The 14,290-nt window shown below is 56.9% G+C and overlaps 2 protein-coding genes across 9 annotated transcripts in view; one reads left to right on the top strand and one right to left on the bottom strand.

Moving 5' to 3' along the window:
• GRPEL1 (GrpE like 1, mitochondrial) overlaps positions 1-14,290 on the top strand; it is a 972,139-nt gene that overhangs the window by 477,004 nt on the left and 480,845 nt on the right. The window lies entirely within an intron of this gene.
• SORCS2 (sortilin related VPS10 domain containing receptor 2) overlaps positions 1-14,290 on the bottom strand; it is a 554,540-nt gene that overhangs the window by 199,097 nt on the left and 341,153 nt on the right. For both annotated transcript variants that reach the window (XM_050792078.1, XM_050792079.1), the window contains exon 3: positions 11,482-11,581. In XM_050792078.1, the coding sequence (XP_050648035.1) occupies positions 11,482-11,581 (100 nt within the window). The remainder of the gene's footprint in view (positions 1-11,481; positions 11,582-14,290) is intronic.

Raw genomic sequence — 14,290 nt, 5'->3', positions numbered from 1 at the left:
AACAAGGAACATCCTACCCCTGTCCCTGCCTATCAATTCATCATCTCTCACCTAGATGTCACTTCACAGCTGTCAGTAGCAGCATAGATGGCCATGGGATAGATATTAGTTGAATGAATAAATAAGTTGATGCATGATGAATGCACGAGTGGATGGATGAATGGATGGATGGATGAAGGGATAGAGCGTGGGTGGGTGGGTGGGGGGATGGATGGCTGTATGGGTGGGTTGGGTGGGTGGATGGGTGGATGGATAAGTGGATAGATGAATGAACAAATTAGTGGGCTGATGAATGAATGAGTCAACAGCTGAATGGAGGGATGCTTTTGGATGGGTAACCCTCCCTGCCTCTCACTCTCCCTCACCCCGTTTGTCTCCCAATTGCAGCAAGTGGACTTTCTTAAAAGGCAAACCAACCAACCAGCACATCTGATCCCATCACCCCCGACATGGAAGCCTCTGGAGCTCTGTGCCATCCTGTGTCCTTCAGCCTGGTTTCCAAGGCCCCCCAAAACCTGGGCTGTCCACTGCCATGTGCTGGCCACTGACACGTGCTAGCCAGCCTGGCCCTCCTTGTCCATGTAGGCCACTCCCCCATCAAGAAGGCCATCTTCTCCCTCCTGCAAATGGCCTGGCCCTGTGGGTCGCTGGGCCGGGTGAGGGTCTGAAGGGGCCTGTCATCTCCTGCTTTCATCCCTCCTAAGAGGGAAGAGGAAGTATGGGTGGAGCGTGGGAGGCAGTGCTGTGCTCACAGGCGGGAAGCTGGATCCCTGCCCACCCACCCTGAGCAAATCACTCAGCCCCAGTGAGCCTTGTTCTCCCCATCTGCAAAACTGGGCAACCACCATGCTGGTCATTGCTCTGAGGATCATGTGAGACAAAGTGCCTTCGAACAGCGGAAATGTGTCCTCTTAAAATTCAGGAGACTGTGAGTTCAAAAGGAAGGTATCAGCTGTGCTTCCCTACGGTTCTGGGACAGAATCCATTCCAGGCTTTCCTTTTAGCTTTCAGTGTTGTGGGCTCCCAGGCACCCCCGTCCTGCAGCTCCCTCACTCCCCTCTGCCTCTGTCATCCTGGCCCTCTCCTCTTCCCCATATGTCTTCATGTCACCTGCCCTCTGTCTTGTCTGTCTCTGAGTCTCCTCTCCTTTTCTTATAAAAATGCCAGTCATGTTGGAAATGACCTCATCTTACCTCGATTACAGCTGCAAAGACCCTATTCCCAAAGAAGGACACATTGGCAAGGATGAGGAGTTAGAACACGAACATATCTTTTTAAGGGGTACAATTCAGCCCAAAGCACTGTGTGCAGCCCCAGGAGCAGGGCTGTCACAACAATTGACAATCACTAATTGTTTAAGAGAGGGCAGGCAGGGCAGAGACCCCCCCCAAACCCCCGCCCATGAGGGGTGAGGAGGAGGGGCTTCCAATGGGCCCTTTGGTTTGGCCGAAGCAGGCAAAGCTCCTTTTCTCTGGAGCTCTCCTGGTCTTGGAGCTCTGCTGGGCAAGTGCCTTGCCTTCACCCCTGTTACAAAAGGGGAATGGGGCCAAAAAGTGGGGAGCTGGCAGGGGGTCCTGCACATGGCTGGGGAGCCAGAAGCACCCAAAGTGTGCCTGTTGGTGAGCTGCCTTGCTGCTGGCCACGCTTGGACCTTCAAGCTGGAGTCCTGGAATCAAAACAGTTGACTCCAGCTTTCCTGTTGGTTCCTAACTGCGTTTTTCTTTGGTGTAGCTGCACCGCCATGTCCACAAGCCCCGTGTGCGGCATATTTAAGGCCGAAACTAGGGGGGCTCCGTGTGGAGGTGCTGACCCTGCACACTCTCCCCACCTCCCAGCCTAGCTGTGTCTCTGGTCTGCAACATGATGCTTAAAAGGTGGCCTTTCAGCCATGTCCACAGATGCTTCTGATGTCCACTCCTCAAGAAAAAGGGCAAACAACTTGAGGGAGAGGCCTGGCTGGCTGGGCACCCCCAGCAAGACCCTGGCCACCGCTGTGAGCCACTGCCCATGAGCAAGCCTGGCTCAGGGCTCCCGAGTGATCGCCCCTCCTGAGGAGGCTAGCGATGCCCCTCCCCTGATGGCCAGTCTTGCCCGGAGACCATCATCAGAGAATGATCACAATTTGCAAATGTTTGCATGGCCATTCAGAGCACCGGGAATCCTCCCTGGCAGCCCAAATCACTAGCAGAAAGGAAAGTTAGCAATGCTTCCCCCGCGGGTGGCTGCCCCAGCCTGTGCCCAAGTCCTGGGGTCCCACGAGGCACCCTGAGCTTGAGCACCGTGGATGAGAGTCTGTACGAGGGTGCACACTGTTGCCCACACCCCTACGCCACCAGAGGCCACAGATGCATGCATGGCAGCCCTGCCGCAACCCAGGCCCAGGCATGGCACCCTTTGACTCCCCTCCTGAAGCATAATGCCAGTCTCACCCTCATTTCCCATCACGGGGAGACCGAAAGGATGGGTTGGCTTTCAGGCATGTCAGTTCATGGTCATGGCAGATGGCGGGTCCAGGAGAAGACACAGAAGGGATAGTTTGGTCCTGTCTGAGCCCCAGCTGTGTGCCTGGCATTGTACCCTCACGCCTCCCACACTGGCTCTGACCTGAGTACAGCCTCGTGGGTGGGGCGCTGGCCGGTTCCCTTGATTGCCAGGGCCAGGCCTGTGCTGCTGAGTCAGGCCTCCTCCCATTTAATAGTCCAGAGGACCGGATGATTTGGGTAATGCTCATCCCCACTTCACACCTGGGGTGCAGAGGTCGGAGGGCCAGGAAATGGGGAACCTGGGGTCGAGTCTCCATAAAGCCCGTTCTCCCCACTCTGTCCCCCTGCCCTCCCTCATGACTCACTCTTCATCAGATGTGTGGCCGGGGAGCGGGTGATGCCGGCCAGACTCTCTGCAGGAAGAACTGCACAGCAGGACGCAGCACTGCGCGAAAGCATCTTGGCACCATGGGACCATGCAGCGTGGCTCCCGCTGCTCAGAAGGCCTTAAGGTCAAAGCCGTGAAGTGCAAGGGCAGATTCTGGGGCTTCCCAAGCTCCTGCACACACAGTGGGGGTCCCACAAAACACAGGCAGTGGCAAAGCAGCCACAGGGTGCTGCCATCCCCTGCTGGACACAGTACATGACTCACAGGGGTTCCGAGCCACAGAAGGCTGGGGTCCTATGTCCAAGGGACCCGGGCTAATCTCGGCTGCCTCTGAGCACCACCATGCACAGCTCAGGTCCAGAAGGAGAGGAAAGAAAACCCTGGCCGGTCTAAGAGGTCAGCAGTTGGCAGGAAGGAGAGGCAGGGGCAGGGAGGGGCAGGGCCCTCACAGCAGGGAGAGGGTGGGGCCTTCACAGCAGAAAGGTGGCGGGGCTTCCTTAACGGGAGGGGCGGGGCCTCCACAAGAGGGAGGGGCGGGCCACCACAGCAGGGAGGGGCCTCCACAGCAGAAAGGGGGCGGGGCCTCCACAACAGGGAGGGGCTGGGCCACCACAGCAGGAAGAGGGTGGGGCCTCAACAACGGGGGCGGGGCCTTGCACTGGGAAGAAGTTTGTAGGGCTGAAGGCAGGGGTTCGGAGTGGAGGGAAGAGTGAGACAGACAGCGTGAGAGACAAAGAGAAGGAAGAAGACAAGAAGGGAGGGTGAGCCGTTGGAGCCCAGTGTGGTGTGGTGGGGAAGCAAGCGAACACCCTACACATGGGTGGGAGACAGACCCACAGACAAAGAGCAGAACAAAGTACTGGACTCCTGTGTTCCCGCAGGCACTCAAAGAGTCCACAGGAGGCGGACATGGGCACAGCCTCAAGAGGAGCCTGGGACTCGGCTCGGCCTGAATGGCACAGTCCCATGAAGCTGGGGCCTGGAGAGCAGGCAGTATCACCACCCTGTGTTCCTGGTGAGGACTCTGAGGTCCAGAGAACTTGGGAACCTGTACTGGGGGATCCACAGCTCCAGAGCCTGTGCCCCACCCCTCAGGTTTCCCCCTGGGGGCAGGGCCCTGTGCCCAAAGCACAGGTTTTTGGTGTCTGTACAGAGCTGCTGAAGGCTTTGGGCGGTGGTGACAGGGCAGCACTGATAGGGGCCCTTAGACCTGGGGCACGTCATGACTCGGCAGCCCACCCGCCGTGGGGCCTGGGGGAAGCAACTTGGCCTCTCTGGGCCTCAATTTCTTTTTCCTGTGCGATGGCCCATGAGCATCCTTACCCTGCAGGGCTGCTGTAGGGATTGGAGACCACGGCTGAACTTTCATAAAAGGCCTTCAGGACACAGGGCCATTCTTTATCATGACCACGCGCCTCTGCCAAGTGGAAGTTTTTGCTTTCTGCAACACTTTGAGTTTCTTAAAAACAAAATTTTCACTTGATTCATTGCTCAATCCTGAGTGCTTGGCACATGGCAGTTCCCCCACGAAGACACGGGCGAGTGAGCGGAATGAGGGAAGAGGTGAACTCAGGGGGATTTTGTCCTAACCCTGTGCTTCTCATATCTGGGGTCAAGGGCCCGGGTGATATGGTGCATGGGCCAGGGCGCCCCAGGGCTTGGCCTTCTCCCAGATCACCAGCTTGACATAAAGATTTTTGGGTGAAAATGTGTGTGTGTGATTTTAATATTCAAGCCAACACTGATATATAATGGAGTAAGATGCAAATTCACATGAATTTTTCATATAAAACACGATGCTTGGAAGAAATTCCATGCCTGGGCCAGCTCCTCTGGGCCGTGCCTTCACACTTCCCCGTGCCACAGGGCTCCTGGGGCCAAGTCGGAAGGGAATGTGCTGTTGGCCCAAAGCTGATGTGAGCATTGCAGGGAATGTGTGGGGTCTTCAGGGCCCCCAGGGTCTAGGGTCCGGCCATGACAATAGTAGGATGCCTGGCCAGGAGCAGCAAGGCCAGGGGGTGCTGATTCTACTGCAGGTCAGACAAAAATAAAAGGGAATTCATTTCCTAAGACAGGTTGCAAAGTGGTCTCCAAGAAGCTATAAAGTGCTGCTCCGCCTGTAATTGTTGCTAAATGGACTCCTAATAGTATTCACATCTTCCTGCAAAACCTATCCGTTATCCAATAACAGAGAGGCGGACCTGGCACGGCACATACTCCTGTAAACAAAGTGGTCTTTTCCCAATCAGAGTCACCCGGGTCAATCCTCTATTGGCTAAAGGCCCCCTTTTCTTCCTTTTGAGACAGTGTCTCACTTTGTCACCCAAGCTGGAGCGTAGTGGCGGGATCATAGATCACGGCAGCCTCAACCTCTTGGGCTCAATCCATCTTCCCACCCCAGCCCTCAGCCTCCTGAGTAGCTGGGACCATACATGCCAGGCCTGGCTATTTTTTATTTTTATTTTTTTATGTTGTCCAGGCTGGTCTCAAACTCCTGGGCTCAAGCGATGCTCCAGCCTCAGCTCCCAAAGTGCTGGGATCACAGGCGTGAGACACTGCATCTGGCCACCCTTTTCTCATTCTTTCTATAAACGTGCAGCAGGGAGATTCAGTTTCTTAGGGCCCCACCAGACCCTCAGAGGCTCTAGAAGGTTAGAGCTGTTTGTCCAGTTCACCTTTGCTCCCCAGTGCCCAGCAAGGGATCCAGTGCATAGTAGATACCTAATCTGTATCTGCTCTCTATAAGACTGGACAAAGGGAAGGCTCTCTCTAGCACCAAGCACACAGCCCAGCACCTAGTAGGGCCTCAGCCCCATATCTGTTGAATGGGTGGGTGTGAGTGCTGGGAGGGGCTTAGAGACCCCGTTCAAGCTGCCCTCTCACCACGGAGATGGCCAGGGCACGGGCATCCCCTTTCATGGCTGCTACTGTTCCCAGAGGATCGCCCCGGGAGGAGACCAGGAGAGGCTAGGATAGTGGAGCTAGATCAGTTCAGCTGCCTCATCTAAGGGATGGGGAAATGGAGGCCCAGAGAGGAAATGGGATCTGCCCAGAGTTACACAGTTCAGCAGCCCTCAGACCGCGCCCGGTGTGCAGTAAGGAGCTGCTGATTTCTAGCCTCTAGCCAAGTGGGCAGGGCTGTGCTCGCACAGACACAGCAAGCCCCACCAGCTCGCTAGAACTTAGCTGCAAGGGTGCCTGGGGAGCCCGGAGCATGACGAGGGGTACTGTAGGGGCTGGCAGACCTGGGTTCAAGCATCATGTGTCAGTGATTGTTTTTGTTCTGTCTACGGGCTGGGTGACCTTGGATGACTCTTCCAGCTTCCCTGAGCCTCCATTTTCTGCTTTGGGTAATGGAAGTGAACAAATTGTGACCCCGAGGCGGGCCCTGCCCCCGCCCACACATCTGAGTATGGGGACGTCTGCTTCCGGCCAAAAGTCTGATACACCGAAAATGATCACCGAGGGGGTAGCAGGAGGGATCAAGAAACTCCGAGTGGATAAGTTTCATGCAATGATAAAGGCCATTTTTGCTTCATATTACATTGAAATATCTTTCCCAGATGCGCCCCAGCCCAGCCCATCACATCCTTCTCTCCTGAGTTCCGTTTGAGTGCCAGGGGCTGTGCACGGCTGAGGAGTAGGGAGGAATCATGCCTGGCCTCTGCCCCAGTCATGGGCTGCTTTTGTTCCCCAGGACCACCATGCAGGTGTCTGAAGACCAGCCCTGTACCCCCTGAGTCTCTTTTTCTGCTTTAACCAGCTTCTCTGGCTTGCCCCACTCCTTACTTGACATGTAAAGTCAAATTCATTTTATGTGGAATCATAACTGTGACTTTTCTGCCTCTAAATGCGTTTAAAGCCAAATCAGCCTGAGTTCCCACTTGTTGCAAGACCACTATCAAACTGTGTGCCAGGCTTGATTCTAGGTACCGTATATGCATTAGCCCAAGTAATCCTTATTCACCATCACGACCCCACTTTACGGACAAGGAACTGAGGCGCAGGCAGATTAGGAACTTGCCTACAGTTTGTACCACTAGAGAAGGAGCAGCAGAGCCTGCTGCCTGGAGCTTGGGCCCTCTGCCGCCCTTGGCCTCTGAGTCCACATGCTCTCTGGCCCCGCCGACCTCTGTCCCCAGCCCCACTCAGCACGTGGCCCGTCCCACCTCTGCAGACAGGAGCCAATGTTTCATTCTCCCAAGACAGAAGCGCGTTGCCAGGAGCATCACAGGGAAACACATGCCTCCCTGTTAGTTAGATAACAAATCGCTGCCCTGGTTCCCATCACTGAGAATTAATGTGTTCTCTAAACACAGAGGTGTGGGCAGACTATGCCAAGAGCAAGCAGCCTGACCCAGACGCAGATAAGCAGGGCCAGGGCAATGCCCCCCATGCCTGGCACAGCCACCCGGATGCCTCTGCTCCATGGCTACGTCTGGTCCCTCCAATAGACACAGCCCACTGGGGCCACATGTGTGAGGCTTTGTCACCCTGCAGCCAGTTCCTAACCTAAAGTCTCAGATGGCTGGCCAGGAGGGCCTCAGTGTTTCCCTCTAAGGATAACAGTGGGTTATCCTTAGAGGAATAACGAATAACTCGTGGGGCCTTCCCTTGGGCCAGGCCCTGATCGGAGCACTTGACAAGGAGCACCTCATTACTTCCATCAGCCTTACAGTGTAGATGCTGCTACTATCCCCATTTCGCCAATGAGGAAGCCCGGAACAAGGGTGGTTAACACTTGCTCAAGGTCTCAGAGCAGGTAGGCTGCGGGGCCAGACTCAGACCCAGACAGAGGCCCCTATGCCCCAGCCAGAAAAGCCATGGGGTTGGCCTCAGGGCAGCCTCTCATCCCATTCCCCTGCCACTCCCCGGTGCCCTGTGTCCACTGCACTCTTCGCCCCGCACCGTTACTGCCCTGCCTGCCTCCGAGACAGCAGTTCCTGCAGCATCAGGGACTCTGGAAGCAACAAGTTCAGATTCACCGAGGCCCTTGGTGGGGCTCCTGGTGGCTCCAACCTAGGGGATCATGGCCTTCCCAAGAGAGGGTCAGTTTTGTCCTGAGGTGAGGAGGTGGGTGGGGAGAGGTGAGAACAGTCCCAAACCGGGGCATCCAGAAGCCCAGCCCTGTCTGCACCTGTGACTTTGCTCCTGCCACCTGGGGCCCAACAGGAATCAGGATCCATGTGTCAGCAGGAGGAGGAGGGCCCACGGGAGGCCAGTTCCATCTGGGGGGCTGTGGGGTGGGCAGAACAGTGTGGGTAAGGGGAGAGCAGGAGCCCCGGCCTCCCCACTCCCAGCCCCACCCCTGCAGCTCCTCCTCAAAACAGTGGCTGTATCAGCCTCCTGTGGCTGCTGCAACAAATCACCACACACTCCGTGGCTTGAAACAACAGAAATTCATTCTCTTCTGGCCACGGAAGGCACAAAGCTAAAGGCAAGGTGTTGGCAGGGCTGGTTCCTCTGGAGGCTCCGGTGGCAAGTCCATTTCCTGGGCTTTTCCAACTTCTTTCCAGAGGCGCCTGCTTTCCTTGGCTTGTGGCCCCATCCAGGCCCTGCCCCAGCCTCTGCTCCATCTGCCAGCTCCCCCTGCAGCCCTAGCCCTCCTGCCACCCTCCACAAGGACCCTGTGATGACACTGAGCTGAGCCCATCCAGACAACCCAGGAGAACCTTCCCATCACAACATCCTCCACTTAATCCCATTTGCAAAGTCCCTTTTGCCATAGAAGGTGACATTCACAGGTTGCAGGGGTCAGGACTGGGACATCTTTGGGGGCTTCTCTTCAGCTGACAGCAAATGGCAATTTTGAGTAAGGCTCTGCCAGGCGCTCACCTGTCAAGCCCACCCTTGATCACTGTCCCCTTTACACGTAAGACATCTGCAGCTCCCTGATGGGGGGCACCTGGCAGAGCTGAACTGAGTACGGGGAATCCCCAGTGCTGGCACCGTCCTCTACACCACCCTGCAAATGCAGTGTCTGCACCCAGGCAAACCCGATGCGGCTACAGCGTCTGCTGGGCAGCACACACTGCTGTTTGTGACACTCATTCACTCATTCATTCATCCCATCCCTTTAAAGTCAGCTGAGCCTCTCTGCTGGTGGCCAGGCCGCCAACAGACCCAATCCTGTACCCGCAGTGATATTTCTAGGCTAAACGTCCAAACTGTCCTGGCTCTGAAATCCAGCCTGTGCCCAGGGACTCAAATAACCTGTCTCAGGGTTTGTCTGCTTTCAAGACTGCAGACGCCTCCCCCGTGCTGCCTGCAGAGGAAGTTCTGCTGAGTACCCCAAATCGGAGCCCCAGCCTTTGGCCTGCACAGAAGGTCTGGTGCCGCCTAGAAACCCCTCTGCTGACCCCATGCACATTCTATGTATCATCTCATGGGTCCTCCCACCCGCCCGCTTTACAGGCCAGGAAACTGAGGCTCAGCGGAGGCCATGGCCATGTCCCCAGGTTGCTCCGTGCGGAAGATGCTCTCTCTGACCTCGTGCTGTCTGGCCCAGTCTCCATGTGACACCTTCCCTGACCTCAGGGCCTCAGAGTCTGTCTTGGTTCCGTTACTGCCCCTGTTGCCTTGCTCTTCACATTTCCAAACACAGACGTGGCCTGCGGGGCTGACCCTGGAGATACCATCACATCCCAGACACCTGTGGACTCTCCTAGCTGGTGACTAGATGGACAGGAGCGGAGTGTCCCCTGCATGGAGTGGAGAAGGGTAGCCGCTGGAAGACCACCAGGACTGGACTGGATTGGATGGAGGGACAGGAACTGAAGCCTGGGCCAAGAGGTGGGGGGCGTGGCCTCCTCCGTTGCCAGCGGGAATCTGGGGTCAGTGTGGGCCCTCACCTGGGTCAGTGCCAGCCCCAAGCCACTCATCTTTGCCTCAAATTTGAATGACAGCAGTCCCAGGAAGAAGGGGTGACGGCCGGGCCGGAAGGCAGAGCGTCTGCCTCTGCTCCCATACAGTTTGGGTTTTCCAGCAGGTGCGGGCCTCACCGCTGCCAAGCCTGGACAATGCCCTCCACCCTCAGCTTTGGGCTCGGGGAAGCTGGGTTCAGATCCGGCCCCCTGCCCCACCAGGTGTGAGACTGAGCAAATCTCACCTCTTGTCCCATGTCCTGCCCTGGAAAGGGGGACAATGATGCCTCCCTCTTTGGGCCACTGCGGGATGGAAAGAGATCAGGTGTGTGAATCCCCAGGGCTGGGGCCGGGAAAAAGCGGGGGCTGGCTCAGGTCAAACCACCCCTCTTCCCTACATGCCGAGACATGGCCTTCCAGCAGGTGCCTCTCGTGTCCCCAGGGCCAGGTCTCCCTCGCCTCCCCTCTGCAATCCTCCCCACCTCTGCATTCCAAGTCTGTCCAACTGGAAGCTCCTACAGCAGACATCAAGAAGAGAAAACAAACAAAACAAAACAAAACCAGCAAAGCAACCTGCTTTAGGAAGAGGGAGGACATCCCATGAACAAACATGGCTGAGACCACTGAGACGTCCCAATCAAGGCTGCACGCATCTCAGGCCCCCTGTGCCATGGACTGCTGCTGCCAGGCCTGTGGTCTCAGCAGAAGCTGCCAAGCTCCAGTGCACCCAGCTCCTCTGAGCCCCTGTGAACCTGCCACCAGCACAATCATCGAAACGCTCCAGCACCCTTGGAATCATCACCATCCCACACGACTCCCTTTCTGGATGTTCTGTTGATTTACGGACGTTCTCACAGACTCCAGGCTGCTCAGATCTCTCCTTCAAAGTCACCATTAGAGCTGAGCCCAGGGGCCTAAGTGCCCACTTCATGCCGAGCACCATGCAGGAGCTCTGGGTGCCTGATCCTAGAGCTCACGATTCCCTGCACGAGATGTGGGTGACATCCCATTTGAGGAAACTGAGGCACAGAGAGGGGAGCCGGGATGCAAACACTGGTCTGAGTCCCTTTCTGTGACCGTGAACTGCTTTGCTGAACGGAGTCAGATTCGCAGGACGGCTTTGTCCTGGTGCCTCTGCCGACCTCGATCTGGGCTCGGGGTGGGCCAGGACACAGACACACGTTCGCAGGAGGGGTCTTCTCACGGAACCCATGGTGGGCAGCCTCGGAAAGACCCCTCTCTCCTATTGTACAACCAGCCAGAGAACAAAGTCAGGAAGCTCCCCCGGACCCAGGAAACAGCGAGGAGAGCTCAGGTGGAAATCACAGCCTAATCAAAACCAGATCAACAACTAACTTCCGGAGAACGGGCCTGCTCAGCACTGCCTTCCGAGGGCTCCCAACCCAAGAGAGCTGCTTCTCTCTCTGCTTCCAGACCCACAGCTCCTCCCTGCTATGCCCTGATGGATGTGTGCTACCCCCCAACCGGGGGGAAGACAAATGTGCCCCAGGTATGCAGGCGGCGCCTTCGTCCAAAGCCTGGCCTCTGGCTTAAAGCACAGAATGGTGTCAGGTGGCACTGAGAAGGGTGGCAGTGAGAGCCGGGAGGGAAACATCTCACGCTCCGGCCTGGTCCAGTGTAGGAGACAGCAGGCAGGGCAGCAGCTTCCTTGCCCTGCAGAGTGAGCGGCGCAAGGCGAGAGCCAGAGCTGCAGCCGGAGCGGTGGCCACCCCCGGACAGCACCTACCTTCCTCTTGTTGGTTGGGCAGATGTAGAAGTTGTCGATGACGGTGGTGACGCCAGGCTGGAGGGTGAGCTTGGTGTAGGACGTCCCGAAATCCGACGACCTGGGGGAAAAGGGGGACAGCTATCAGCCACGTGCCCTCCAGGTGCGGCCTTCATCAGCCCACACGGTGTCCGGCCCCTGCCCTGTGACCGTGTGGGCAGAGCGCCTCAGACACCTTGAGTGCAATTCTGGGCACTCTGCCTGGGGGCAGTGCATCCCGACAAGGCAGGAGAGGAGACCGGGCTCTCTCAGGAACACTGAGGACTCACGCAGGTGTGGAGCTTAGGTCCAGAGCTAGGATCCAAAGTCAGGTCCTTCTGACTCCAAATCCCAGCCAGTCATTCCTCCCCAGTGCTTCCTATGTGCTGGGCAGCTCTAGGTTACCGTATGCATCTCACAGCTGACAGAGGAGCCTCCAAAGGGATAGTTCTCTGCCTGAAATCACTTAGTTAATAAGTGGCTGACTCAGGATTTGACACTGGCCTGTCTGATTTCAGGCCAACGGCTGTGCTGAGGCATTCCTGTGGCCTGTCTGCTTGCCTCTTTCCCTCTCTGGACTCTGAACTCCTCCAGGGAGCCTCATCCTCTATCCTGACCACCACCTGCAGCACAGGATGGTAGGGGACCGCACGCAGGTACCAGAGCTCGGGCAGCTGCTGGAAATCAGACCCAAAGCACTGTGCCCACCCTGGAGTGGCGTCTGCTGGGCTCGTGCTGGGAGACAGGGCTATCCACTCAGTACCTCCCTGGGCAAGGCCCTCCTGGCCAAGTGAGAATCTAAGAGTACACCGAGCTTTAAAGCGCCTTGGCTCCCCAGCAAGGAGAGGGAGATAAGCCACAAAGGCAACTTCATATCTGTTGTTCGGAAGCCGTCCATGCATCAGGACATGGAATTAATTCTCCATTGAAGATTAAGTCCCAGAGACCCTGAACCAACACCTCTTATCATCACCTGTTTAATACACTGGGATTGCAGAATACGCCCTGACTCTACTGGAGAGGATCAGAGAGGTGCTCGGGGAAGCGTTTCCCATCTCACCCCTGCTCCATCGATGCAGATTCCAGACACAGACCCACGGTGGGGAGAGGAACACGGGCGGAACGCACGACCCTGGCGCTCCTGTCGTGGGCAGCATGCCTTGCAGGGCCTCCCCGTGTCCGACCACTGCCGAGATATGCTGCGGGGAGCTGAGCTCGGGGGACTGGGGGCAACTCCCCAGCTTCGGCGAGGAGGCCTTGGGCTGGAACCACGCTTCAGTGCCTGCCTCAGACCCCAGCACCTGGCTCCGAGCCCAACCTGCGCTGACGTGTGTGGCCCGACTGCGAGGCCAGTGCTTCTTAGACTCACCCAGTTTGTCCCTTGGGGGCCGAGGGGACAGGCCTGGAGCTGCTTTAGCATAAAGGCCCCACCCACTGGGAGCTGTTTCGTGCCCTTCTATAACACATCCTTGGTGGTTTCTACATGGAGACATTTCCTACATCTTCAAGTGAACCTGAGGCTCCAGAAAAGTAGACTGTTTGTCATCTCTGGGCATGCTGGCCACGTGGCCACAGGTCCCCAGAATGTGTGTCCCTCACAGGCCTCAGGGCCACAAGATTCCTCCTAGGCCAGGACAAAGAGCAGACCCCCAACCCCCAGCCCTCTAACTCCCAGGGGCCAGCCCCTCCCCAGGATGGTAAGGGGCCTCAGGACCCATCTGGCCTCTGTCTGCCCCTGGCCTCCCCAGGGAGGACCAGGCGGGAGCGAACAAAGAAGCCCAGTGGAGGTGTAATTAGGATGCACTTACTCTCAAACCTCAGAGAATTGATTTTCTTTGGGAAGGACGCAGAGAGAGGCCCATTAGCAGAGGATCGATCTGATCCAGAGACCCAGAAAATTCCAGGGCCCTTGCAGAAACAAATGGTTGTGTTGACAAGCCTGACACAGGGGAAGCCTCCCCTTCCTTCCCCACCCTGCTGAGCCATCTCCAAGACCTGCCTATCGATCCTGCCTCCCAAATACCTCTCATTCCTCTCTTCCCTTCACTCCCGGCACTGCTCGTCTTAGCTCAGCATCCAGCCGGCCTCAGTCCTGCTCCCCGCCCTGGGCCAGAAGAGCCTGCTCACACCTGCAAACTCCAGAGCTCCTGCCAGGTGTGGCCTGCAGAAAGGGCCCATGAGCAAAGCCCCTGCTCTCTACGAAGGGGCTCTTCTAGGAGGGGAGATGGAGGGAGGCAGATGGACAACAAGGAAAGAAGCAAAAATACGACAGCCTCAAATGCGATGAGGGTGGGAAGAAGAATCAACAGTGTGGGGGTGCAGGCGGATGGTGAGGGAGGGGCGGTGGGGCTGCTGGGTTGCAGACAAGAGTGGTAGAAAGGCTCCTTGGACAAGGTGATGTTTGCGCAGAGCCCGGAAGGAAGCAGAGAGGTTGTGCCTGGCCGGGGAAAGGCATTTGGACAGGCTTGAGTAGTGTTCCCCAGTTCCTGTGCACCCGGAACCCATGAGTGTGGCCTAATTTGGAAACAGCGTCTCTGCAGATGCAGTTAGTTAAGATGAGGTCATGCTGGATGAGGGTGGGCCCTGAGTCCTGTATGGCTGGTGTTATAAGAAGTTGGAAATTGGGACACAGATACACACACAGAGAAGGCCGTGCGCAGATGGAGGCAGAGAGTGGGGTGATGCGGCCGCGGGTTGAGGGTACCAAGGACCCGGGCAGCCATGCTGGGAGGAGAGGCAGAGAGCAGAGGCTCCCTCAGAGCCTCCGAGAAAAACACTCTCAGACTTCTGA

This window comes from Macaca thibetana, chromosome 5, assembly GCF_024542745.1.
Source record: "Macaca thibetana thibetana isolate TM-01 chromosome 5, ASM2454274v1, whole genome shotgun sequence".
NCBI lineage: Eukaryota > Metazoa > Chordata > Mammalia > Primates > Cercopithecidae > Macaca > Macaca thibetana.
This window is presented reverse-complemented; position numbering and strand designations above follow the sequence as displayed.